Source organism: Leucopleurus acutus (genome assembly GCF_964270905.1).
Source record: "Leucopleurus acutus genome assembly, chromosome: 3".
In the NCBI taxonomy this organism is placed as follows: Eukaryota; Metazoa; Chordata; class Mammalia; order Artiodactyla; family Delphinidae; genus Leucopleurus; species Leucopleurus acutus.
In genome coordinates this window covers 110,042,434-110,068,090 of record NC_139145.1, presented here as the reverse complement: position 1 = coordinate 110,068,090, position 25,657 = coordinate 110,042,434, and the positions used below count along the sequence as shown (strand labels likewise).

The 25,657-nt window shown below is 37.9% G+C and overlaps 1 protein-coding gene across 4 annotated transcripts in view; it reads left to right on the top strand.

Moving 5' to 3' along the window:
* Window positions 1-394: 394 nt before the first annotated feature.
* The window catches only part of VCAN (versican), a gene marked incomplete at both ends in the record, with an annotated part of 100,571 nt that continues 75,308 nt past the window's right edge, over window positions 395-25,657 (top strand). For all 4 annotated transcript variants that reach the window (XM_082836359.1, XM_082836357.1, XM_082836358.1 and 1 more), the window contains 4 exons: window positions 395-464; window positions 12,201-12,578; window positions 15,703-15,877; window positions 15,962-16,089. In XM_082836359.1, coding sequence (XP_082692485.1) covers window positions 395-464; window positions 12,201-12,578; window positions 15,703-15,877; window positions 15,962-16,089 — 751 coding nt within the window. The remainder of the gene's footprint in view (window positions 465-12,200; window positions 12,579-15,702; window positions 15,878-15,961; window positions 16,090-25,657) is intronic.

Sequence of the window (25,657 nt, the reverse complement as noted above, 5' to 3'; positions counted from 1 at the left end):
GACCAACTTCCTGTTTCTAAATAGATTTTGTGGTCGCCCCTCCCTCCTTGTGCCAGCTCCTAGCCACTAGTTACTTAGGCTGTGGTCTATATTGTTCTTCCAACAGCCTACCCTGTTGTGGTTGCCCCACACATCCACATTGTTATATGTCCCCAGTTTGGGTTCTGGGATTATTTTGGTAACTACCACATTGGGTGAGAGTCAAACTAATAATTTAAAGTGTTGGGACAACTTCTCCTATTGCAAGTCTCCTCCTGTTTTTACAATCCAAGAGGAGCTGCTTCTTGTACTCTTATTACCTATAATGCACAAACAGAATGTGATGTATGGCCTCCCACAAACCTGAATGCTTATGATTTACTTTGTGTTTTTCTTCTTTTCTTTCTAGGACAAGATGTTGATAAATATAAAGAGCATCTTATGGATGTGCTCTACCTTAATAGCAACCCATGCACTACAGAAAGGTGAGTGTGGTAACAATTTTTTTAGGACTAATTGAAATAAAAATTGAAGTACTGGGGCATGGAATGGGATTATGGAATCATTAAAATAAAGGATGGGGCTTCCCTGGTGGCACAGTGGTTGAGAGTCCGCCTGCTGATGCAGGGGACACGGGTTCGTGCCCTGGTCCAGGAGGATCCCACATGCCGCGGAGCGGCTGGGCCCGTGAGCCATGGCCGTTGAGCCTGCGAGTCCGGAGCCTGTGCTCCGCAACGGGAGAGGCCACAACAGTGAGAGGCCTGCATACCGCAAAAAAAGAAAAAAAAAAAAAAAAAAGAGGATGAAGTTTTAATCTATTCATTGCTGAACACTTTTAGCTAAAATATTATTAGGTTGAAAACAGTGGTTTAAAAGAAATCAATCATAACAAAATAATGAACCAAGTGCTAAAGAAGCAAGTGGGCTTTCAGTAACTTCCCAGATTACTTTCAGACTGTGCAAAAAGGCTCACATGTGGGGCTGGGCATATTTTTAACTTCTGCTTTCTTCAACACTGCTCAAAAATTTTCTATATTAAAAAAAGAAGACTATTAAACATTCAGGAGGACAGAGTTTGAAAAAAGTAAAGAAGATAGAGAGAGGGCTGATAGCCAACTTTTTCCCCCACCTCCATTTCTTTTTTCCTTCCCTCCCCTCCCCTCCCCTTCCCTTCCCTTCCCTTCCCATCCCTTCCCATCCCTTCCTTTCCCTTTCCTCCCCTTCCCTTCCCTTCCCTTCCCTTTCCTCCCCTTCCCTTCCCTTCTCTTCTCCCCACCCCCTTTCTAGTAACTGGATAAGTATACATCCACTGTTTTTGTTAGCTGTAAATTATATATCCATCTAATGAGTGTTCTGTGATTCCAAATTTGTGGACTCTGGTCTATGAAAAAAGATACTGTGCTGAGTTTCAGTGATCTGCTCCCATCAAGGGTCTCTCCAGACTCAGCTTCCACTTCTTTCTCATACTCACTCTATGCTTCTAGTCTCTGCAAGAATTTACAATTGCATTCATAGACCTTCTTATTCCCTTTTATTTGCATGCAGTTCCTTCTGCTTGACAGTCCCTTCTCTTGTTCTCTACAGTTCCACTTCAGTTCATTCTTAAGACTCAAAATTTAAGTATCATTCCGTCTATTCATCCATCCATCCTTCCACCTATCCACTCATTTATCCATCCGTTGACAGTATTGTTTGAATACATTCTATGTGCTACATGTTAGTCTGGGTCTCCAGGGATATATCAGTGGATGAGTCATACATTGTCTTGGATTTCATTAAACCTAATCTCCTTAGTTACATGAGGTAAGCGATAAACAAGTAAACAAACAATCCAAGTACTTCCGAATAGATGAATATAAAGCAGAATGACATCATAGGAAATGGCATAGGGTGGGGGGCAGGGGGGGTGATAAAGCGTCTTTGAGAAAGTCATACTTAAACTGATGTGGGAATGTTGAGGAAGAGCCAGCCAGCTAAGATTTGGCCCAAGTTAGGTAGTGTGTTTGAACAACAGAAAGTTCACTGTAGTTGGAGAGCAGTGATCAAGAAGAAAGTAGGAGATACAGACAGAGAGATAGTCAGAGGTCACTTCATATAAATAGTAACAATATCTAATACTTAGAAAAGAGCTTCCTATGAGCCAAGAACAGCTTAACATTAGCTTATTGAAACATTCATTATCCATAGAGGAAACTGAGAACCTAAGAGACTTGCTCAAAGCCACACAACCAGTAAGTAGCAGAACTGGGAGATAAACCAAGGCTGTCCCAGGTGTGTGTGAGCTTTACCTCTGTTACGTTTCTTATCTATATAGGGCATTGTAGCTTTAGAAATGACTAGATTTTATTTCCAGGAAGCACTGAAGGAAGCGCTGAAGGGTTTCAGCAGGTGAAAGACGTGAGTAGATGAATGTTTTCAAAGTTCCATGTTTGCTATTCTATGTAGATTTGATTGTAGGAGAGCAAGAGTGGCAGCAGGGAGATCATTTAGGAGGTTATTGTGGTCACCTGTGTGTGAAATGGGGCGTGGCAGAAGAGCTGGAGAGAAGTGAATTCTCATCTCTCCAACATGGAGATGGAGGATTCAGACCAACAAATGGATTGGATGTGGTGTGGTGAGGGCAAGAGAGGAATCAAGGACGAGCTGACTTCGGACATGGCTCTCATTCCCCTTTCCAGCCAATTTAAAAGGCCTTTCTCTATGTTCCCATTGTCCCCTGTGCTGTGACATCTGTTATAGCCCATACCACTCGCTATGATAAGTTATGCTTCATTTTTCTTCCCAAGGGGAGTGTAGCTTCAAGAGAGCTGTTTTTTATTTTCTAGCAGAGTTCCTGACACACTGCTAGCACTTAATCAATTTATGTGTTGAGTGAATAAGTGAATGAATAAATAAACAATGTGTGAATACCACAGTGAATGACCTGGATGGCTGTCAGAGTCTAGGCTCCACCAATCCAAGAGCCCAGGTGCTGTCCTTTTCAGCATTTTCAGGAAGTAAAGGTTGAAGGTCACAGAGAGGAAAGGACAACGGCATCCAGTAAAGAGGGAAGACATAGAAAGGAGATAGAGAAAAGGAGTTGGTTTGGGTGGGAAGTACTAGGAGGGAATTATAGAGAAAGTAGTGGGAGAACCTTGAGGAACAGGGCAACTCACCCTCCACTTAAAACAAAGAAAGAACTCATACAACAGTAGGGAAACAAACAAACACTTATGGTATAGCTCCTTGATGGTATTTTAAAATAGTAATAATAGCTAACAGTATTGAGTGATTTCTACGTTACACCTCATTCTTAGTATTTTACTTTGTTATCCCTTTTTAATCTTAGCTCTCCGATGAGACACATGCTTTTATTTTCCCCATTTGGCAAACGAGGAAACTGCAATACCAAAAGATTTAGAGACATAGCTAATGTAGACGATTATACATCAATTTAGTGATTGAGCCTGTAGGTGAACCCAGGCAGTCTGGCTCCACAGTCCATGCTCTCAACCACTGTATTGTACTTTATCCCAAGCATCAAGTTCTTTGCAAATCTGTAATCACTGTTAAGAGATGTCATTAGTTTGGGGCTAATTTCAGAAGAATTTTTACTTTTTCATGTGAGGGGTAAAAATTGAAAATGTAAGATCCATATGAAACAGACTTGCCAAGTTCATAGTGAATCACAGAGCAGTAACTAGTTGAGTCAACACAAGCACTCTTATCTTAAGGTTTTCTCTGTTTATGTCTACGCACGCAAAAGGTCAATAACTAATGAACACTGTCTATTGGTTTCTGGATTTATTTTAATGCCTGAAGAATTCTTTGCTTTAAAAATACCCTTTATATTGATTATCTAGCATTGACCCAGTTATTTGGATATTCCTCTAATATTAATAAATGCAGCCATGCACAGTTATTAGTAAATAAATGAACAAGAGAGTGACATTAATACTTGAGAGGGTGATAAATTCCCCTATACTCACTCTGACAATGATTTGGCCAAGGTCTGTGTGTGTGTTTGTTCAAATTGTGTAGATAGAATTTGCATCATCCTTGCTCTGCAGAATTTATTGGCAGAGAATGAAACATAACTGATCATTCATTGTTCAGAGATTTCTCCCTTACTGTATTCATTTAGACCACAAACTATCTGGTGGGAATAGTGAATTTTTTTTAAAGCAATTTTTTTTGAATTTTATTTTATTTATTTTTTTATACAGCAGGTTCTTATTAGTCATCAATTTTATACACATCAGTGTATACATGTCAATCCCAATCTCCCAATTAATCACACCCCCACCCCCACCCACCACTGCTTTCCCCCCTTAGTGTCCATATGTTTGTTCTCTACATCTGTGTCTCTATTTCTGCCCTGAAAACTGGTTCATCTGTACCATTTTTCTAGATTCCACATATATGCGTTAATATACGGTATTTGTTTTTCTCTTTCTGACTTACTTCACTCTGTATGACAGTCTCTAGATCCATCCATGTCTCTACAAATGACCCAGTTTCGTTCCTTTTTATGGCTGAGTAATATTCCATTGCATATATGTACCACATTTTCTTTATCCATCCGTCCATTGATGGGCATTAAAGTTGCATCCATGACCTGGCTATTGTAAATAGCGCAGCAATGAACATTGGAGTGCATATGTCTTTTTGAATTATGGTTTTCTCTGGGTATATGCCCAGTAGTGGGATTGTTGGGTCATATAGTAATTCTATTTTTAGCTTTTTAAGGAACCTCCATACTGTTCTCCATAGTGGCTGTATCAATTTACATTCCCACCAACAGTGCAAGAGGGTTCCTTTTTCTCCACACCCTCTCCAGCATTTGTTGTTTGTAGATTTTCTGATGATGTCCATTCTAACTGGTGTGAAGTGATACCTCAGTGTAGTTTTGATTTGCATTTCTCTAATAATTAGTGATGTTGAGCAGCTTTTCATGTGTCTCTTGGCCATCTGTATGTCCTCTTTGGAGAAATGTCTATTTAGGTCATCTGCCCATTTTTTGATTGCATTTTTTGTCTTTTAAATATTGAGCTGCATGAGCTGTTTATATATTTTGGAGATTAATCCTTTGTCCGTTGATTCATTGGCAAATAATTTCTCCCATTCTGAGGGTTGTCTTTTCGTCTTGTTTATAGTTTCCTTTGCTTTGCAAAAGCTTTGAAGTTTCATTACGTTCCATTTGTTTATTTTTGTTTTTATTTCCATTACTCTAGGAGGGGGATCAAAAAAGATCTTGCTGAGATTTATGTCAAAGAATGTTCTTCCTATGTTTTCCTCTAAGAGTTTTATAGTGTCCGGTCTTACATTTACATCTCTAATCCATTTTGAGTTTATTTTTGTGTATGGTGTTAGAGAGTGTTCTAATTTCATTCTTTTACATGTTGCTGACCAGTTTTCCCAGCACCACTTATTGAAGAGGCTGTCTTTTCTCCATTGTATATCCCTGCCTCCTTTGTCATAGATTAGTTGACCATAGGTGTGTGGGTTTATCTCTGGGCTTTATATCCTGCTCCATTGATCTATATTTCTGTTGTTGTGCCAGTACCATATTGTCTTGATTACTGTAGCTTTGTGGTATAGTCTGAGGTCAGGGAGTCTGAGTCATCCAGCTCCGTTTTTTTCCATCAAGATTGCTTTGGCTATTTGGGGTCTTTTGTGTCTCCATACAAATTTTAAGATTTTCTGTTCTAGTTCTGTAAAAAATGCCATTGATAATTTAATAGGGATTGCATTGAATCTGTAGTTTGCTTTGGGTAGTATAGTCATTTTCACAATATTGATTCTTCCAATCCAAGAACATGGTATATCTCTCCATCTGTTGGTATCATCTTTAATTTCTTTCAGCAGTGTCTTATAGTTTTCTGCATACAGGTCTTTTCTCTCCCTAGGTAGGTTTATTCCTAGGTATTTTATTCTTTTTGTTGCAATGGTAAATGGGAGTGTTTCCTTAATTTCTCTTTCAGATTTTTCATCATTCGTGTATAGGAATGCAAGAGATTTCTGTGCATTAATTTTATATCCTGCAATTTTACCAAATTCATTGATTAGCTCTAGTAGTTTTCTGGTGGCATCCGTAGGATTCTCTACGTATAATATCATGTCATCTGCAAACAATAACAGTTTTAATTATTCTTTTCCAATTTGTATTCCATTTATTTCTACTTCTTCTCTGATTGCCATGGCTAGGACTTCCAAAACTATGTTGAATAATAGTGGAGAGAGTGGACATCCTTGTCTTGTTCCTGATCTTAGAGGAAATGCTTTCAGTTTTTCATGATTGAGAATGATGTTTGCTGTGGGTTTGTTGTATATGGCCTTTATTATGTTGAGGTAGTCCCCTCTATGCCCACTTTCTGGAGAGTTTTTATCATAAATGGGTGTTAAATTTTGTCAAAAGCTTTTTCTGCATCTATTGAGATGATCATATGGTTTTTCTTCTTCAATTTGTTAATGTGGTGTATCACATTGTTTGATTTGCATATATTGAAGAATCCTTGCATCCCTGGGATAAATCCCACTTGATCATGGTGTATGATCCTTTTAATGTGTTGTTGGATTTTGTTTGCTAGTATTTTGTTGAGGATTTTTGCATCTATATTCATCAATGATATTGGTCTGTAATTTTCTTTTTTTGTGGTATCTTTGTCTGGTTTTGGTATCAGGGTGATAGTGGCCTCATAGAATGAGTTTGGGAGTGTTCCTTCCTCTGCAATTTTTTGGAAGAGTTTGAGAAGGATGGGTGTTAGCTTTTCTCTAAATGTTTGATAGAATTCACCTGTGAAACTATCTGGTCCTGGACTTTTGTTTGTTGGAAGATTTTTAACCACAGTTTCAATTTCATTACTTGTGATTGTTCTGTTCATATTTTCTGTTTCTTCCTGGTTCAGTCTTGGAAGGTTATACCTTTCTAAGAATTTGTCCATTTCTTCCAGGTTGTCCATTTTATTGGCATAGATTTCCTTGTAGTAGTCTCTTAGGATGCTTTGAATTTCTGTGGTGTCTGTTGTAACTTCTCCTTTTTCATTTCTAATTTTATTGATTTGAGTCCTCTCCCTCTTTTTCTTGATGAGTCTGGGTAAAGGTTTATCAATTTTGTTTATCTTCTCAAAGAACCAGCTTTTAGTTTTATTGATCTTTGCTATTGTTTTCTTTGTTTCTATTTCATTTATTTCTGTTCTGATCTTTATGATTTCTTTCCTTCTGCTAACTTCAGGTTTTGTTTGTTCTTCTTTCTCTACTTCTTTTAGGTGTAAGGTTAGATTGTTTATTTGGGATTTTTCTTCTTTCTTGAGGTAGGCTTGTATAGCTATAAACTTCCCTCTTAGAACTGCTTTTGCTGCATCCCATAGGTTTTAGGTTGTCGTGTTTTCATTGTCATTTGTCTCTAGGTATTTTCTGATTTCCTCTTTGATTTCTTAAGTGATCTCTTGGTTATTTAGTAACGTATTGTTTACCCTCCATGTGTTTGTGTTTTTTTATGGTTTTTTCCCTGTAATTCATTTCTCTTCTCATAGTGTTGTGGTCAGAAAAGATGCTTGATATGATTTCAATTTTCTTAAATTTCCTGAGGCTTGATTTGTGACCCAAGATGTGATCTATCCTGGAGAATGTTCCGTGTGCCCTTGAGAAGAAAGTGTAAACTGCTTTTTTTGGATGGAATGTCATATAAATATCAATTAAATCTATCTGGCCTATTGTGTCATTCAAAGCTTGTGTTTCCTGATTAATTTTCTGTCCATTGGTGTAAGTGAGGTGTTAAAGTCCCCCACTATTATTGTGTTACTGTCAATTTCCTCTTTTAGAGCTCTTAGCAGTTGCCTTATGTATTGAGGTGCTCCTATGTTGTGTGCATGTATATTTATAATTGTTGTATCTTCTTCTTGGATTGATCCCTTGATCATTATGTAGTGTCCTTCCTTGTCTCTTGTAACATTCTTTATTTTAAAGTCTATTTTATCGGATGTGAGTATTACTACTCCAGCTTTCTTTTGGTTTCCATTTTCATGGAATATCTTTTTCCATCCCCTCACTTTCAGTCTGTATGTGTCCCTAGGTCTGAAATGGGTCTCTTGTAGACAGCATATGTATGGGTCTTGTTTTTGTATCCATTCAGCAAGCCTGTGTCTTTTGATTGTGGCATTTAATCCACGTTTAAGGTAATTATTGATATGTATGTTCCTTTTACCATTTTCTTAATTGTTTTGGATTTGTTTTTGTAGGTTCTTTTCTTCTCTTGTGTTTCCCACTTAGAGAAGTTCCTTTAGCATTTGTTGTAGAGCTGGTTTGGTGGTGCTGAATTCTCTTAGCTTTTGCTTGTTTGTAAAGCTTTTGATTTCTCCATCGAATCTGAATGAGACCCTTGCCAGCTAGAGTAATCTTGGTTGTAGGTGCTTCCCTTTCATTACTCTAGGTATATCATGCCACTCCCTTCCTGCTTGTAGAGTTTCTGCTGAGAAATCAGCTGTTAACCTTATGGGAGTTCCCTTTTATGTTATTTGTCATTTTTCCCTTGCTGCTTTCAATAATTTTTGTTTGTCTTTAATTTTTGCCAATTTGATTACTATGTGTTTTGGAGTGTTTCTCTTTGGGTTTATCCTGTATGGGACTCTCTGCACTTCCTGGACTTGGGTGGCTATTTCCTTTTCCATGTTAGGGAAGTTTTCGACTATAATCTCTTCAAATATTTTCTCGGGCCCTTTCTCTCTCTCTACTCCTTCTGGGACCCCTATAATGAGAATGTTGTTGTGTTTAATGTTGTCCCAGAGGTCTCTTAGGCTGTCTCCATTTCTTTTCATTTTTTTTTTCTTTAATCTGTTCTGCAGCAGTGGATTCCACCATTCTGTCTTCCAGGTCACTTATCCATTCTTCTGCCTTAGTTATTCTGCTATTGATTCCTTGTAGTGTATTTTTCATTTCAGTTGTGTTGTTCATCTCTGTTCATTTCTTCTTTAATTCTTCAGCTCTTTTTTAAACATTTCTTGCATCTTCTTGATCTTTGCCTACATTCTTTTTCCGAGGTCCTGGATCATCTTCACTATCGGTATTCTGAATTCTTTTTCTGGAAGGTTGCCCATCTCCACTTCATTTAGTTGTTTTTCTTGGGTTTTATCTTTTTCCTTCATCCAGTACATAGCTGTCTGCCTTTTCATCTTGTCTGTCTTTCTGTGAATGTGGTTTTTGTTCCACAGGCTGCAGGATTGTAGTTCTTCTTGCTTCTGCTGTCTGCCCTCTGGTGGATGAAGCTATCTAAGAGGCTTGTGCAAGTTTCCTGATGGGGGGGACTGGTGGTGGGTAGAGCTGGCTGTTGCTTTGGTGAGCAGAGCTCAGTAAAACTTTAATCCACTTGACTGTTGATGGGTGGGGCTGGGTTCCCTCCCTGTTGGTTGTTTCGCCTGAGGCAACCCAACACTGGAGCCTACCTGGGCTGTTTGATGGGGCTAATGGCAGACTCTGGGAGGGCTCACACCAAGGTGTACTTCCCAGAACTTCTGCTGCCAGTGTCCTTGTCCCCATGGTGAAACAGAACCACCCCCTGCCTCTGCAGGAGACCCTCCCACAGTAGCAGGTAGGTCTGGTTCAGTCTCCCCCGGGGTCACTGCTCCTTCCCCTGGGTCCTGATGCTCACACTACTTTTTGTGTGTCCTCCAAGAGTGGAGTCTCTGTTTCCCCCAGTCCTGTCACAGTCCTGCAATCAAATCCCACTAGCCTTCAAAGTCTGATTCTCTAGGAATTCCTCCTCCCGTTGCTGGACCCCCAGGTTGGGAAGCCTGACGTGGGGCTCAGAACCTTCACTCCAGTGGGTGGACTTCTGTGGTATAAGTGTTCTCCAGTCTGTGAGTCACCCACCCAGCAGTCATGGGCTTTGATTTTATCGTGATTGCTCTCCTCCTACCGTTTCATTGTGTCTTCTCCTTTGTCTTTGGAGTGGGGTATATTTTTTGGTGAGTTCCAGTATCTTCCTGTCGATAATTGTTCAGCAGTTAGTTGTGATTCTGGTGTTCTTGTAAGAGGGAGTGAGAGCACGTCCTTCTACTCCGCCATCTTGAACCAATCTCTCCAGGAATAGTGAATTTTTGTTAGCATTCATTTTTATTTCTTGCATTATCAGAGTTTCAGACAAGTTCTTGCAGGTAGCAGGGATTTTTTGTTTTGTTTTGTTTTTTAGCATGCATAGTCAGTAAACATTATCCTCTGAACTACTAAATTTCTCTCTTAAAATATTTAGATTTGGTAAACTTAGTTCTTGTTACCCCCCAGTGCCTTACGACCCAAGGTTTCATACACAAAAGACTTGGCCACACAGCTTCTTGTTCATCCTGTTGTTAAGACTGGATTCTACATGAATATTTATTTACATCCAACTGAAGCTTTTAATTTTCTTGTATCTGTAAACACCCAGAACAATAAATAACCCCTGGGAAATTGCCTGTTGGTGTAAGTTTGTTCTAATATATTTTTTCATTACAGCACAGTTATTGAGTAATGCTCTAAGTGTCAGAAACCTCCCAATCAGATAGATAGAGGTGAATCTCATATCTGCCCCTATACCTCTAAAACTGTGAAAAGAACTGTAATTTAGTAATAAATATTAAGGAATTGAAAGTCATTTATCTTAAACTCATTTTAAAGGAAATCATAAAGGGCCTTATAGTTTGTTGTTGTTGTTGTTGTTTTACCGGTACACGGGCCTCTCACTGTTGTGGCCTCTCCCATTGCGGAGCACAGGCTCTGGACGCGCAGGCTCAGCAGCCATGGCTTACGGGCCCAGCCGCTCTGCGGCATGTGGGATCTTCCCGGACCGGGGCACGAACCCGTGTCCCCTGCATCGGTAGGCAGACTCTCAACCACCGCGCCACCTGGGAAGCCCAAGGGTCTTATAATTTATATCATAATTGATGTTGATGGTAAAGATGTTTATTCTCCATTTAAAAAGCAATCTTTTATTTGTGAAGTTAATGATCTATAATTCTTCAGGAAGGAAGATGGGATTTCCTAGAACATATGATGAATATAAATTAGGAGATTTTTAGTTCATAAAATTTTCACCCCTTCCCTTCTCAGGACCCCTTTTCTTGGCAAAAAAGTACAAAATATCTTTTTGTTGTCTTCATCTCCCTAATGGGATCTAATCTTTCTGAAGTTAAGTTTCATTCCTTAGCATCTGTATCATTTCTAATGCATGTCCATTTTGAGATGTGTGTTACTAATGCCTTTAAGTACTAATACACCAAGTGTTAGATACATATCATTTTGTTGATTAACGTTATTTCACTCCACCTAGAGGCTACTATTACTATTCATCATATTTGCATGACCTGGGAGTTCCTTGTGCACTAATGATAATTTCTATTCTTATTACCAACACATTGTCTACCCAACTAGTAGAGACTGGAAGATGGGGGAAAAAGGGAGAGGAGAGGTATAGATTCCTATAAGCGTGAAAGAATGTGGGTTTTTTGCATGTAATGGTATTAAATTGTGGTCAATGTGTTCTTTCTCATTAAAAGTTTAAGGGCTTAAACAGAAAGGCATTCTGTAGATTAATACTTTAGAAGGTTAGGTGAACAGATGCTAACTCCCCCTCCCCACCCCCACCCACCCCCAGGATATAATCTAGAGGTAATGTTTCACTGCAAAGTGATTGCAGCTGGATTTCTCATTACAATGAAAGTCTTTGGTTCAAACACTGAACCAAAGAGCATTCTTCAAGTGCTGGGCTTCCCCCTGTTCCAGTCTACTGAAGTATGTTTTAAAGTTTTCACTTCCCCTTTGAGTTGTTTTCATTTCCTCTAAGGTAATGTGGCAGTTATCTTAATCATTTTTCTTCTTCTGACCTGTAGACTTAAATTTGTTTTTTAACTATTCTTCCTAACATTGGTCCAGTCTTTTAAACCTGCATTGCTTAAGTCTAGTCTTCTCTTGCCCTTGATTGTTTGTCTTCCTACACTTGCCTTATTTTATCACTTATTTTGTTCATGTTAAACACTAAGTTACAAATACTTTAAAATGAATGCCATATTTTTAGCACATAAAAAAATAAGCATTATTAATCCCTGTCTTTGTTATAAAACATTACTGAAATTGTGTACTATTCTCTGTATATAAAATCATTCTAATTATTTCACATATTGAGGATATAAGCAACCGCCTATAATGGTTCTTATCCATTCACATATTTAATAGACTCAGTTTGTTAATTTAGTATTTTCTCTTTCCTCTAGTCAAAGTGGAAAAAAGCCCACCTGTTAAGGGCTCCCTCTCTGGAAAAGTCAACCTACCTTGTCATTTTTCAACCATGCCTACCTTACCACCCACTTACAACACCACCAGCGAATTTCTCCGAATCAAATGGTCTAAGATTGAATTGGACAAGAATGGAAAAGATTTAAAGGAGACTACTGTTCTCGTGGCCCAAAATGGGAATATCAAGATTGGTCAGGGCTACAAAGGGAGAGTGTCGGTGCCTACACATCCCGAGGACGTGGGCGATGCCTCACTCACCATGGTCAAACTGCTGGCCAGTGATGCAGGCCTCTACCGCTGCGACGTCATGTATGGGATTGAAGACACACAGGACACAGTGTCTTTGGCTGTGGAGGGTAAGGCTTTGGGAATCTAGAAGAAGGTAGTATAACACGATACCTGGTTCAGAAATGTGGTGAAACAATATTCAAAAGTAGCCATTGCTCAGGGTTTGGACAAGGGGTAAAACATTAATCAACACAACAGTCTACGTCTTTCACCAAAAATGAACTGTTATTTGTTCAGGAATCAAGGAAGGTGACTTTATACTAGGTATAATGAATACTTCAAGACATGGTTTATAGCTCAAGAATCATTACTTCATTATTGAGACCTATCAGTGGTTATTTTTTAATACTGTAAAGGCTGTTCTACATTTTGTTTTAATTTTAACATATGCGTATATGTGCATATACATATATACACATATAGATATATACATACACACACACAGGAAAAAACCCCTTTCCTTCTTTTTCTCACTCTCCTAGCATGATTATTAAAATCTTTGAATTTGCTTTTAAGAAATATAAATTATATCTTAACTTACATTGAAGAAATAAGGCACCTAATAAGTACCATGGTATATATCACAGTGCTTTGAAAAAGCTAGGACTCAATAAACATTTGAATTGGATCAAAACAAGAACTCAGTGAATTTTTTTTAAGGTCAATGCACTGGTTGTTGTCCACTGTCTTGCAATGAGACATTTTAGTTTTAGCCCACGTTGAGCGGTGGTTTGTATGTCATTTGAATTTAAGTTAGGAGACAAAGCAAAGAAAAATTGCTTTAATTGGGTACACACATAATGCCATAGCTCTTGGAAGAAAAATATTTTGGCAAGTTATTAAGCAAAATTCTAATACCCAGACATGATGGAACAGATTTTTCTTCCAATCCTCCACTTCCCTATAAAATATTTACCTTTCAGAAATATATACAAAGGGTTTTATTAAAACTCTTTCTTGTGTAGCCAAAAGGAAATATTTTGAATTTCAGATGTGACAGATTAATTTTCTGAACATCCTTTTCCATTCAGATTCTATTGCTCCCTTCTATAAATCTATTTTTATGTTTTCCAGGCATCCACTAAACACCCTGGGCTCTTTGCTCTTTTAACCTTTTTATCATTTACTTTGGTTTGTCTAGTATTGTTTTTTCTACTGATCTCTCTCTTCCTCTTTTTGTATAATGTAACATACACTATATATATATATATATATATATATATATATATATATATGGTGTTAGATAAACATTGCATATAAATTTATATATACATATATGTTTTTAAAATCCCACAAGAAGTTTACAACTTCTTACAATTTTCATCATTAAAGAATTAGCAGTGGATTTGCCCCTTGCCCCCTTTGAAACAATGAAAATCCTCCACTTAATCTCCTTAGCCCCATGAGGTCTTCAAATTATCCCAGCAATTGCAGATACTTCTACAGCCTGGTATTCCCAAGGAGGCCCCTTTGTGCCCCCTTACTGCCAATCTTCAGGGCACATGGAAGATTTTTAATTACCAAGAAGGCTATTTGAAGCTTTGATCAACATAAGACTAATTTAAAACCATTCAAAGTCTGCCTTAAGCCTTAGAGATCATTATAAACTATCTTTCATACTTACTAGATAGCACCATATATACTTCCTGGTACTTTTAGAGTCATTCTACAAAGCTACAGATTTTATGAAACGCATTTGATCAGTTTTTTCTTTGCAATATCAGAAATGGGAAAATGAATGTTAGTTGTCAATGCATCTACTTGGTGCCTCTGCAGATCTTTCTGTATTGACACTGATCAGAGGTGCTTATTTATGACATGGCTAGTCTGTTCCCTTTAGATACTTTATTGGCACATACCTATTTTGGAAGAGAGAGACAATCTAAGGATAGGCATGTGGGAGACAGTCTTATAGCGAGAAGTCAGGCTGTAAGAGAGAGAGAGAAAGAGAGAGAGAGAGAGAGAGAGAGACTTGTTGTCAACTCCAGGAAATTACTAGGAATAAAAGGAGAGTGGAAGATATCTTGGAAACCAAAATTAATTCCGCCTAACAAAACAGTGGTCTTAAATGATATAACTCAATAAAATCTCATCCGTAAGACCCAATTACCCCAATTTCTATTTTCCAGTGACTTCCTAGGCACATTTGCTTGACTCACTTTGCTCTTTTATGAAAATGAGTCATCATATTTACTCCAGTTATAAATGGAGATGCTCTTGCTAAAGTAGGAGAAGAGGACCAAAGCTCCACCCCCTCAGCTGCTCTTTCTTCAGGCCTTTGACAATTCTTTGAGCCCTGAAACACAGTTCAAGAACCACAAGTTTATGTAACTCCTAAAATACAATGAAGTGGAATTTGAGGCACATATCAGGATGCCTGGCTTCTGCCCATGGGAGTCTGGAGAATTTTATTTCAGGCCTCCTTTGGGATAAAAATCATACATCTTACCTGTCAAAGTGGAGACCCTAAATTATGAATATGATAAACTTTTATCACAGCAGTCTATCTGACATTTTAAAATTTGACCTTCTTATCAATCAAATAACCTAAGCAATATTAGTTATACTTTATGAAGGGGAAAATTAAGACTTATATATGATTAAGGAGCAAATTAGGGATTGGAACAGGCCTTCTCACTCATACCTACTCCAGCGTCTTTTCCATTTTAGTATATTGTCTCTGGAAGTAAATATTACAATGTTTCATGTTTGTAGGAAGTGGTACTGGTGAAGGCTCCATGTGCTTCTATTGAGTTGGCCCTGAGTAAAAACATGAAGTAGGAGAAGTTGATCTTGTGGCCCCCTTAACTCTTTGTATCTCTTGCAGCACCTACTCCATTTAATTGTCCAAGGTTCCCATAATAGCCTGAATACTACCTGCAATTAGGACAACTAGTCACCATTTGGGATTTAGTGGCTTAAATCTTTCTTTTTAGATTGTTTACATGGGAACAGAAAATTCTTGAAACTCTCTAATGGAGCAGAATAGGACACCTAAGTGAACAACATTTCTGGGGCTCCTCAGATCACCATAATTTTGTATAATGCTACATAAAATAAAGTAAACATAAAGAAGTATCATGATGTTATTACTGAGTTAGCAAGTAATTTGACAAATTACTCCAATGAGAAACTGCACAGTATGGTGGGAGACTTGAACTTGCCCATAATTGTTTGCTGCTATCTTTGCAGGGGTTGTGTTTCACTACAGAGCAGCGACCAGCAGGTACACTCTGAATTTTGAGATGGCTCGGAAGGCTTGTTTGGATGTTGGGGCTGTCATAGCAACCCCAGAGCAACTATATGCCGCCTATGAAGATGGATTTGAGCAATGTGATGCAGGCTGGCTGTCTGATCAGAGTGTTAGGTGAGCGGTCTGGGGGCCACCAGGTTTAATTCATCTATTTGGAGCGAGAATAAAGTGCTACCTACTAGTCCTTTATTTCCCCAGGTATCCCATCCGGACTCCCCGAGAAGGCTGTTATGGAGATAAGATGGGGAAGGAAGGAGTCAGGACCTATGGGCTCCGTGCTACTCATGAAACTTATGATGTGTATTGTTACGTGGACCATCTGGACGGTAAGATGTTCAAATTTCTATAGCTTCATTTGACCTAAGAAAATTGAGGAAAGACTGGGAGCACGTGGGGATAGAGCAAGTCTTCATGCTTGTTTAGATTCCAAACAGCAACATTTAGTTTAAATAACCGTATGATTCTGTGGTGAAATAAGCTTAAATTAAAGTGGAAAGAGAACGAGGGCTGTGTAAATGGTTATGTAGGTTTGAAATGTCTTTAGTTAATGGCAGGTTTGCTTTCAGTCATGCTGCCATTGGACTGTTTCCAATACACTTTTAGAGCATTAAGAATAGAAACCTGTAAGGGTGGTACCTATTCTTGTAAGAACTTCAGGTAAAATCCTGTGATGACAAACCACTGTGAATCCAAGTGCTGATAAACACCCTGAAGTGCAGCTGAGTCAGGCAAACTAGCCCGGGAAGGATTTTCATGGTTTGCTTCTCCTTGTGTTCACTTTGCTACACTAATATTTAGAGCAATCATTCATTCATTCAACCAATGAACACATTAAAAGAAAACACCTACTGTGTGATAGGTACTCTGCTCGTAGTTAGGACTATGAAGCCAAGTAAGATATAAGCCTCGCTTTGGAGATGCTTAGAGTCTGATTGATTCTGGCACTATCATTTCTCACTTAGCATGAGTTAGATTCTTAGAGACAAGTTTGAGTTCTCTTGTGGTGATGTTATCTAAGGACACAATGCAGTTTTATTATAAGAATAGAAATTTCAGTGACTTTTGAAGTGGAATTTCATTTGTAGCAACAGGTATCTTAGAAGCCTAAATATATAAAAAGAAGTATTGCATTGAGTTATACTTTTAATTTTGGCTGGCTCCCCAAGAAAAGAATGAACTCAATTTTCTTATGTGTAAAATAAGGAAGTAGGACTAGATAACTTCCATAGTCCCTTCCAACATTAAAATTCTATGATTCTATGAATTGAAAAAATAACCACAGAGACTGAAAGCTAGAAAATAAGCAGCTTATATTTGCCTAATGCCCTAAATTTGAATAGGATGGCCTGCTTCCAAGAAAGCTGCTAAGTGTGGTTCTCTAGCATCTTAACATTCTTATTATAACTATTATTTAAGACTGATAGATGTGTTTTCTAAACCGTAACTTTGATACTAACAATTTCCATTTTTTACAAGGACAAAGGGAAAAGATATATAAAATCCATGCTATGAGATATAGATAGATAGATATAGCTTAGCTCCTTCCTTTAAATTTAATTTTATTTTAAATTTAGTTAACTTTTTTCATAGCATAGGAGATGGTCGGTAGGGGATTCTGGTTCTAGGAAATAAATTTGGTTATTGCTATCTCAGTAAGATGGAAATTTGTATTCAAATTCACTAAGGTGGAATTTGTTTTATCACTGTGGTTCTCCTTTGGAATAATATCTATTAGAGTGATAGTCATAAAAATTTCTGGAACACTGATAATGCTGGAACTAAACCAGAGATAGTTTTTGAAAAAGTATACATAACTTCTAATTACCTAAAAGATCTTTACTAAATATCATTGAAATGTGGTTTTCAAGTATAAATCCGTGGCCAATTTGATCCCAATGTGAATAAGCATCACAAGCCAGACTCCTTGATGGAAAGACAGGCTTAAGTATTTACAATGCACCCGGAAGGAGCACCTAGGGGCCCCTCTGCATGTCTCTTCTTCAGTCTTATCCTGATGGAGCTACTGAAACCCCAGTCTCTAAGGCTGCAGAATCCCTAACTTCTCTGAAGGCCAGAGGACTTTTTGCTTCTGCAGAAGTTCCAGAAATTCCATGTCCTGTACAAATTCTGTGTGAGATACTTTTGACAGGTCTTGGTGGTAAAAGCCCTACCAAGGATTCCTAGCCACATTGTACCCATTGAGAGCTGGCTTCCCAAAATCTGTTCAGAGGATCAAAACTAGTGTTCACGGAAAATTGAACTCTGTCAGAAGAGTCATTCTGAGGATGTATGCGTACACCACAATGAGAAGGATTTATTAGTCATACAGGAATTCTTCTCCACCTCCATAAATATCGCCACTTCTAGGGCAACTGGTATTGGTCAAACCAGTCTCTCCTCCAGTGTAACCCAACTGTATTTCATACAGTTGTATATTTATTTGGGATAATTGTTCTACATATTTGATAATTGAAAACTTGTAATGTATAATATAGCATAACTTTAGTTGGAGTATTTATACCAAAACAACAGAATTTGAACTTTTTTGTCCTATCACATAACAGCTGGAAGAAAAAGATAAAAGAATAAGTATAAATAGGAATTCAAGCACTGGCTGAAATTTGTGTCAGCAGAGTAACAAGACGCCCTGACATGGGCAACCTTGGGAACCTATCGCCTCTCCTTCTCTGGCCTATATTTTCCATGTTAGCCCTACCCTTTGGCTGTTCTTTCACCTGGAACAACTACCACCCTACTATTCCAATTCCCTGACCTTCACACAAGCTTCCCAACACTTGGATGTGTCTGTACTATGGGCTGTCACACTGATCCCTTATCCCCTTCTTAAGTCCTAGTTGGTCTCTCTCACCTTTACCATTCTCAATCTTTGAATGTGTGACTATAATCACCCTCCTGCAAATGTTTGCTTATTCCTCCATCTCTCCTACTAGACCATGGATTCTGGGAGGGAAGGAATCATGTGTATCCCCACTATGTCCTTGGCACATAGTAGGTGCTCCATAGATGGAGTTGAATAAAATGAGTGAATTAATAAATTAACCTCCAAACTAAGTGCCCACTATACTCACATCGCTTTACACTTGCCCTTTGGATAACTTCACACATCTCCGGGCTTCATCACAATTCTACTTCCCAGTTTTTCATTGCTCCAATGTCCTTACTGGTTCATTTAATTTCACTTTTGCTCTTTTGTGTGTAAATAAGTCAAATGCCTTGTGGGATGAATAGGACACAAAGAGACACCAAACAAACAAAAAAAAAAGAAAAATGATAAGTTTTAGTTTTGCATGTCTAGCCCTGAACTCTCTTCTGAATTCCATACCCACAGTTCTAGTTTGCGAATCATTTTTCAAAAAATTATTTATTTATTATTATTATTTTTGGCTGCACTGGGTCTTTGTTGCCACGCAAGGGCTTTTCTCTAGTTGGGGCAAGCAGGGCTACTCTTTGTTGCAGTGCGCGGGCTTCTCATCGCAGTGGCCTCTCTTGTTGCGGAGCACGGGCTCTAGGTGCATGGGCTTCAGTAGTTGTGGCACGTGAGCTCAGTAGTTGTGGCTCTGGGGCTCTAGAGCACAGGCTCAGTAGTTGTGGCACATGGGCTTAGTTGCTCCGCGGCATGTGGGATCTTCCCGGACCAAGGCTCGAGCCTGTGTCCCCTGCATTGGCATGCAGATTCTTAACCACTGTGCCACCAGGGACGTCCCTGTGAATCATGTGTGTGTCTCATCTCTGGTTTTCTGTTTTATCTCACAAATAATCCCCAAGCCTTTAACAGTTCTTCAGGGGACCTGTTTTATGACCATCAAAGCATGTAAACACCATGGCCATTATCATTCCCCTACTCAGCATTGTGTAGTGTGAATTTCCTGTTGCCTTCCTTCCTCCTTGAGGACCTGCAAAGCCCCTCAATCCTGGCTTGGGAGTAACCTATTCAACTGTGTTTCCCTCTCTCCAATATGATGCCACATATGTGCACCAATCATCCACAGACCCTCTGCTACCTCCTGCCAGCAGCTCTGCTTGGATCCTCTCTGAAAACACAAGCCTCTCCCCTTTCCAGCATTCTACTCTTCCCTCTGCCTATGAACAGACTGCCTCCAAGAGCCCATCTTTGCCTCTTCCAGCTCACACTGACATTTCCTGATTCTGAACTCCCACTTTTCTTAGAGTTAGTTCCACATATCTGGTGTTTAATTCTTCTCTGGTTGCTTTATGTTCATCAGACACAAACTATTACCTGTTATTTTTATTTCTGAAAAACTTCTGTAAGCTCCTGATAGAGATAAGGCCATAGTCATCTTCTGTAACTTTCCCAACCACAATGAAGAACCTATTCCAGTAATAGACACATCATAGTTACTCAAGAACTACTTGGTGGTAATTGTAGTATTTCTCCAGACTTTGTCTCTTTCAGAGGCTGTCTCCACCATGCTACCTTTTCTACAGTACTTGAAAAAAATGCCAAGCTTTGTCCACCAAACTTACTAAACATCTTTTTTTTTTTTAAATTGGATCACCATGATACTAGTTTTTTCTCTTTGAATTTCTCCTCTCACTCTTTTCTGTGGTGTCTCTTAGAAATAATTCCTTCCTAGAGACACTCTTTTCTCCTTTCCAGCCTCTCACAGTCATGGCCCTTTCTTGCATTCCCAGCCAACTGTCCTCTCTGGCATCGGTTCCTTTGTCCCTATTCACAAATTACAGGTTTATTTTTCTACTGCTTCCTCATGTCAAAATCCAGGATAGCTCTATCACCTCTATGACTTGTCTAATGCCTCCAGGTCATGCTTGTGTCTGACCTAGAACCAAAAACAACCTTTCGTTTTTCTCTTAATGAGCTCCTTTAGATATGAAAAGCTAAACATTTAGGTAAAAGCCTGAATGTCATTAAACAGGTCTTAGAGCAAGGCTTAGTTCCAGCTTCTTTAGCGTCTTTGATAGGATCAAAATCAGATATATCAAATCTGGAAACTGTGTGAGTTCCTGCCTGGGGATGCTCAGATTGACTTAATTTTGATGGAATTTACAGCATGTAATCTACAGAGTACTTCACCAATGGGAGTTATTTAAGAATTAGTGATAACTGGGTTTATTCAGTTAAAAAGCCCCACGTCAGTTAGAATAGCTTCCTGCACACCCTGGTTCAGCAGATGGGTTCAAATATTGATTTTGGATTATAGAACCTCTCCACATTGGTTGAGGTTGGTGCTAGAAGATGCTGAAACTTTTTAGTTATTCTCTGTAGAACTCACAGAATCATAGATCACAGCTATAGCTGTGGGTTCCCAAATAGACTTTAGATATTAACACACCTTGCTAAGGATTCGAAACTCAACTTGGAGTTGTTTTTGTTTAAGTGTTTGAATGGTCTAGCTAAGAGCCACTGAGGAAGGTGACCAGGCATGGCACCCTGCAGCACCTATGGAAAACGTGTCCTCATTCAGTATGGTGACTTGAATAGATTAACTGTGAGGTAGCTCCGTAGGGTAAGGAAAGAAACTATTTATTGTATGTGGTTGCATTGCCATTTAACTTAATTCTCACAAAAACCTTGACAGGCGTTTATTTAAAACCTTTATTTTTACACATAAGGAAACTAAGGCACAGAGGTTAAGTGACTGGATATGCACCCTTTTTCCTGTTCTACCGTAGTAACTTTTCAGGACCACCAAAGATTCCCCAGTAGAGCAACAGGTAGTCTTACAAACCAAGAGGATCAAAGTGCTCTTAAAGCTCCCCCAAATCTCTGATTTCTCACATAAAAATATCCTAATTCTTATTTGAGTAATGATTGCATTCCTGTTTGGATTGCATGATTGGAATTGCTGGGTTAAATGATAACTCTATCTTTAACTTTTTGAGGAACTGTTTTAAAATTCTTACCAGCAGTACATTAGGGTCCTGATTCTTTCATTCTTGCCAACATTTGTTTTCACCTGACTTTTTGATTATAACCATCCTAATGTGTGTATAATGCTATCTCATTGTGGTTTTGATTTGTATTTCCCTGATAGCTAATTATGTTGAGCAACTTTTCCTTTATGACTATTGGCCGTTTACATATTTTCTTGGAGAAATACCTATTCAGAACCTTTGCCCATTTTAAACTGGGTATTTGTCTTTTTGTTATTGAGTTGTAAGAGTTCTTTGTATACTCTGGATTCAAGGGAGCCTATTCAGATACATGATTTGTAAATATTTTCTCCCATTTGCCGATCTGTATTTTTACTTTTTCGATGGGATCCTTTGACACACAAAGATTTTAATTTTGATGAAGTCCAATATCTACTTTTTCTTTGATAGTTTGTGCCTTTGGCGCCATATCTAAGAACACATTACCAAATCCCGAGTCATGAAGACTTACTTCTGTGTTTGCTTCTAAGAATTGTAGTTTTAAGTTTTACTTTTATCTATTTTGAGTTATTTTTTGTATATGGCGTAAGGTAAGAGTCCAAATCCATTCTTTGGTATGTGGATTTTCAGTTATTCCAGAACTATTTGTTAAAAAGACTATTCTTTCCTCATTTAAGGGCCTTGGCACCCTGTTGAAAAATCAGCTGATCGTAGATATATGGTTTTATTTCTGGACTCTCATTGATCTATATGTCTATACTTATGTCAGTACCACATTGTGTTGAATACTATTGCTTTGTAGTAAATTTTGAAATTGGAAAATTTGAGACCTCCAACTGTGTTCTTCTTTTTCAAAATTTTTTTGCCTCTTCTGGGTACCTTGAGTTCCCATATGATTTTTAAGATCAGCTTGTCAGTTTCTACAAAGAAGCCAGGTGAGCGTGAACCGAATCTCCAGATCATTTGAGGTTTATTGTCATCTTAACAATATTAAGTCTTCTGATCCATAAACATGTGATTTTTTTTCCATCTTTTTTTAGATTCTTTACTTTCAACGATGTTTTATAGCTTTTACAGCTTTCAGAGTATAAGTTTTGCTGTACTTTTGTTAAATTTAATCCTAAATATTTTATTCTTTTTGATGCAAATGCAAATGGAATTTTCTTTATTTCTTTTTCTGATTGTTCATTGGAAGCGTATAGAAATATAATTGATTTTTTTATATTGGTCTTATATATTGTATCCTACAACCTTGCTGAAATTGCTTATTAGTTCTAATAGTTTTTTTAATGGAATCCTTAGGATTTTCTATATACAGTCCCTTTTATTTTATAATGTTACCTTAAATAAGTAGAAAGTAGAAATGTCTTGACATAAAACCCTTGAAACATGTGACAGTCATTTGTTTTAAGGTTTTGATATCAATTTCTGGAATTCTAAATCGGAAGAGCTTCTTTGGAAATACAGTGGCCATTTAACTCTCAGCTGTGAAAAGTAAAAAAAAAACTAGGCTGATTCTCCTGTGTTGACCTGCAGCCATACTGAGCCTGTCAAACCAAATAACACATTCAATCTCATATATTTTGAAGACTCAGACATCCAGAAATGTTTTAGAACCTCTTTCTCACTCTAATTAAAATCTTACTGCTCTGTCATTGGGAAAGAATGAGATCCGACATCCTGCAAACCATAAAAATATGTTTAAATTTTAGTGGGATTTCCTGTGTCTTTAAACCTTTCAAATGACATATATAAGATCTTGTGTAATAACACATTGACAAATATGTGGATTCCCTTTCCCATGAATATGATCTGATTTAGAGAATGTTAACTGACTATCACAGCTGACTGATGACAATTCTCTAAAATTAATTAGAGGTTAAAATTTTCAAAACCCAGTGTCTATGCTTTAAGCCACATTATGCGTCTACTTCAGCCTAAAACAAGTGAGAAATTTGAAAGGTGCTGACCTGGCTTTCCAGTCTCATTACCCCTCAAATGAGAAACATTGCCAGCCTAACACTAGAATTGGATGAAGTTACCTTGGCAGCCCCAGAAGTTTTCTTGTCACTGTTAACAGAAGGTTTGTTTCTGTACAGGTTAAAGGATCAGATCTTAGGGGGAATTGACATGCTTTTGAATTACCTACAAATATTGGCTGTCAAGAGATTATATAGTAGTGTAGGTTAGCTGTTAACCAACCACGTACAGCTGATGGATTTTGTGATCCAGGATAATGAGTATTAGTCTTTATTGCTTTGATCTTGTATATATAGACATGGGCAAAAAAGAAAGAGAAAGACAGAGAGAAAAGAGAAGAAGCTTCCTTTGAAAAAAAAAAAAGTCAAAAACTTTAAACCTAGTAATAATTATGTTGAATTGTCTTTATCACCATAATACTTGCCATATACTCTAAGTGGTTTTATCCTATGGGCATTTCATGTGACTCTTTCCAGTTCACACACCATATCTACTTTTGCACACATTTATTACTCATATACCATTTTGGCCCACATTGCAATGAAATGTAGTAACAATCACAAATCTTGAACTTCCTTACAGTGAACAAAAAATCAGGAAGTTCTGTTCTCAGATGGGCAAAGGGACTCATGATTAGTTTATAAGAATTGATTTTCAGACCAGACAGTTCAGGATAGAAAGGTTATGAGCACAAATAAACAGAATAAATATAAACATTGATCACACAACCCAGAAAATAGACGCATCTAGATAATTGTGGTGATATATCAGCTTTGACTACCACAGACAGCGGCCCATCAGCTGCAGTCCAGGAAAGAATTGAATAATTATCTGTGATCTGCTGATGCCAATTCCCCGTTTCACCTTGGTGATCTCAGGGAATTTTCAGTAGAAGAAACATATCCTCCCTTAGCTTTGCTCTGGACCCAGGCTCTTTCATAATTTTTCTGAGCTACTCCTGAGTGTAAAGTCTAGCTTTTGAACAGTGTAGGTCATCTTAATGTTTTGATTTGTTTTCATCATTGCTTGCCATTTTAGTATCTGTCATTTTAAAGTCTTCTAAGAAATAGCTTTTCCATTTAGCAATCAGAAGTGTGGAAAAATAACATGCACGGTCCACTTTCCAGGGAGTCTTTTAGCAGTTACTTGTCAAATTTAAGTATTTTTTTCTTAATATTTCTGATGATGTTAATTCCTATGATTAAGACGAATTTAGTTTGTAGAATGTCACCACATATTAAAGTCTCACCAGCAATGTCTTCCAGTTTCTTCTAGGACATCCCTGGAAAGTTGGAATAACAGGAATAATTCAAAGCCAGATCATTTAACTTGAAATTTTGGAAAATTAGAGGTTATATATGTTTTCCATATGAACATGCAAATTATCCTGAGTGTGAAATCCTCTGTTCTGCATTATAGTTTATGTGTGTACTAATGCAAATATATGTGTATACATGTCAGTAAATTCTTACTTACAACTTAAGTCAGCTTGGCATTTTACCTTAAGTCATGCATCGTTTTGTGTATAAAGGATATTTTGCGCATTTCTTTCCTGACACTTTATTTGCTCTCCTTAATCAGCGAAAAATTGCTAGATAATTTTTATCATTTAATTATATTATATCATAGATAATTATTTATTATCTATAATAATCTATGAGAGATACAATTATCTCATAGATAGATAACATTTAGAAACATGTTTCAAATCTCTGTTCTTGTTACAAATTTGATAATAAATGTCCTATAGATGTAACTGCTTTGATGAGGCAACTTCTGGAACTGAATAGTAGACTCCTTGTTAACTTATAAAAGTGATGCTTGTCTTCCAGGAAGGCATATATCCAGTAAAGCTAAAACACATTCAATTGTTCAGTCACAGTATTCAAGAGTAGAGCTAGAACACGGCCTTGTCTGATGCTAATAATAGGCGTTTTCTCTCTCAGGGAAGGCTTTGCTCTCTCCTCTCACTCTTAAGGTGATACTGTGATAAAATTCAGAAGGAACTTTTATTACTTACATCAGAGGCCAAAAGGTGCC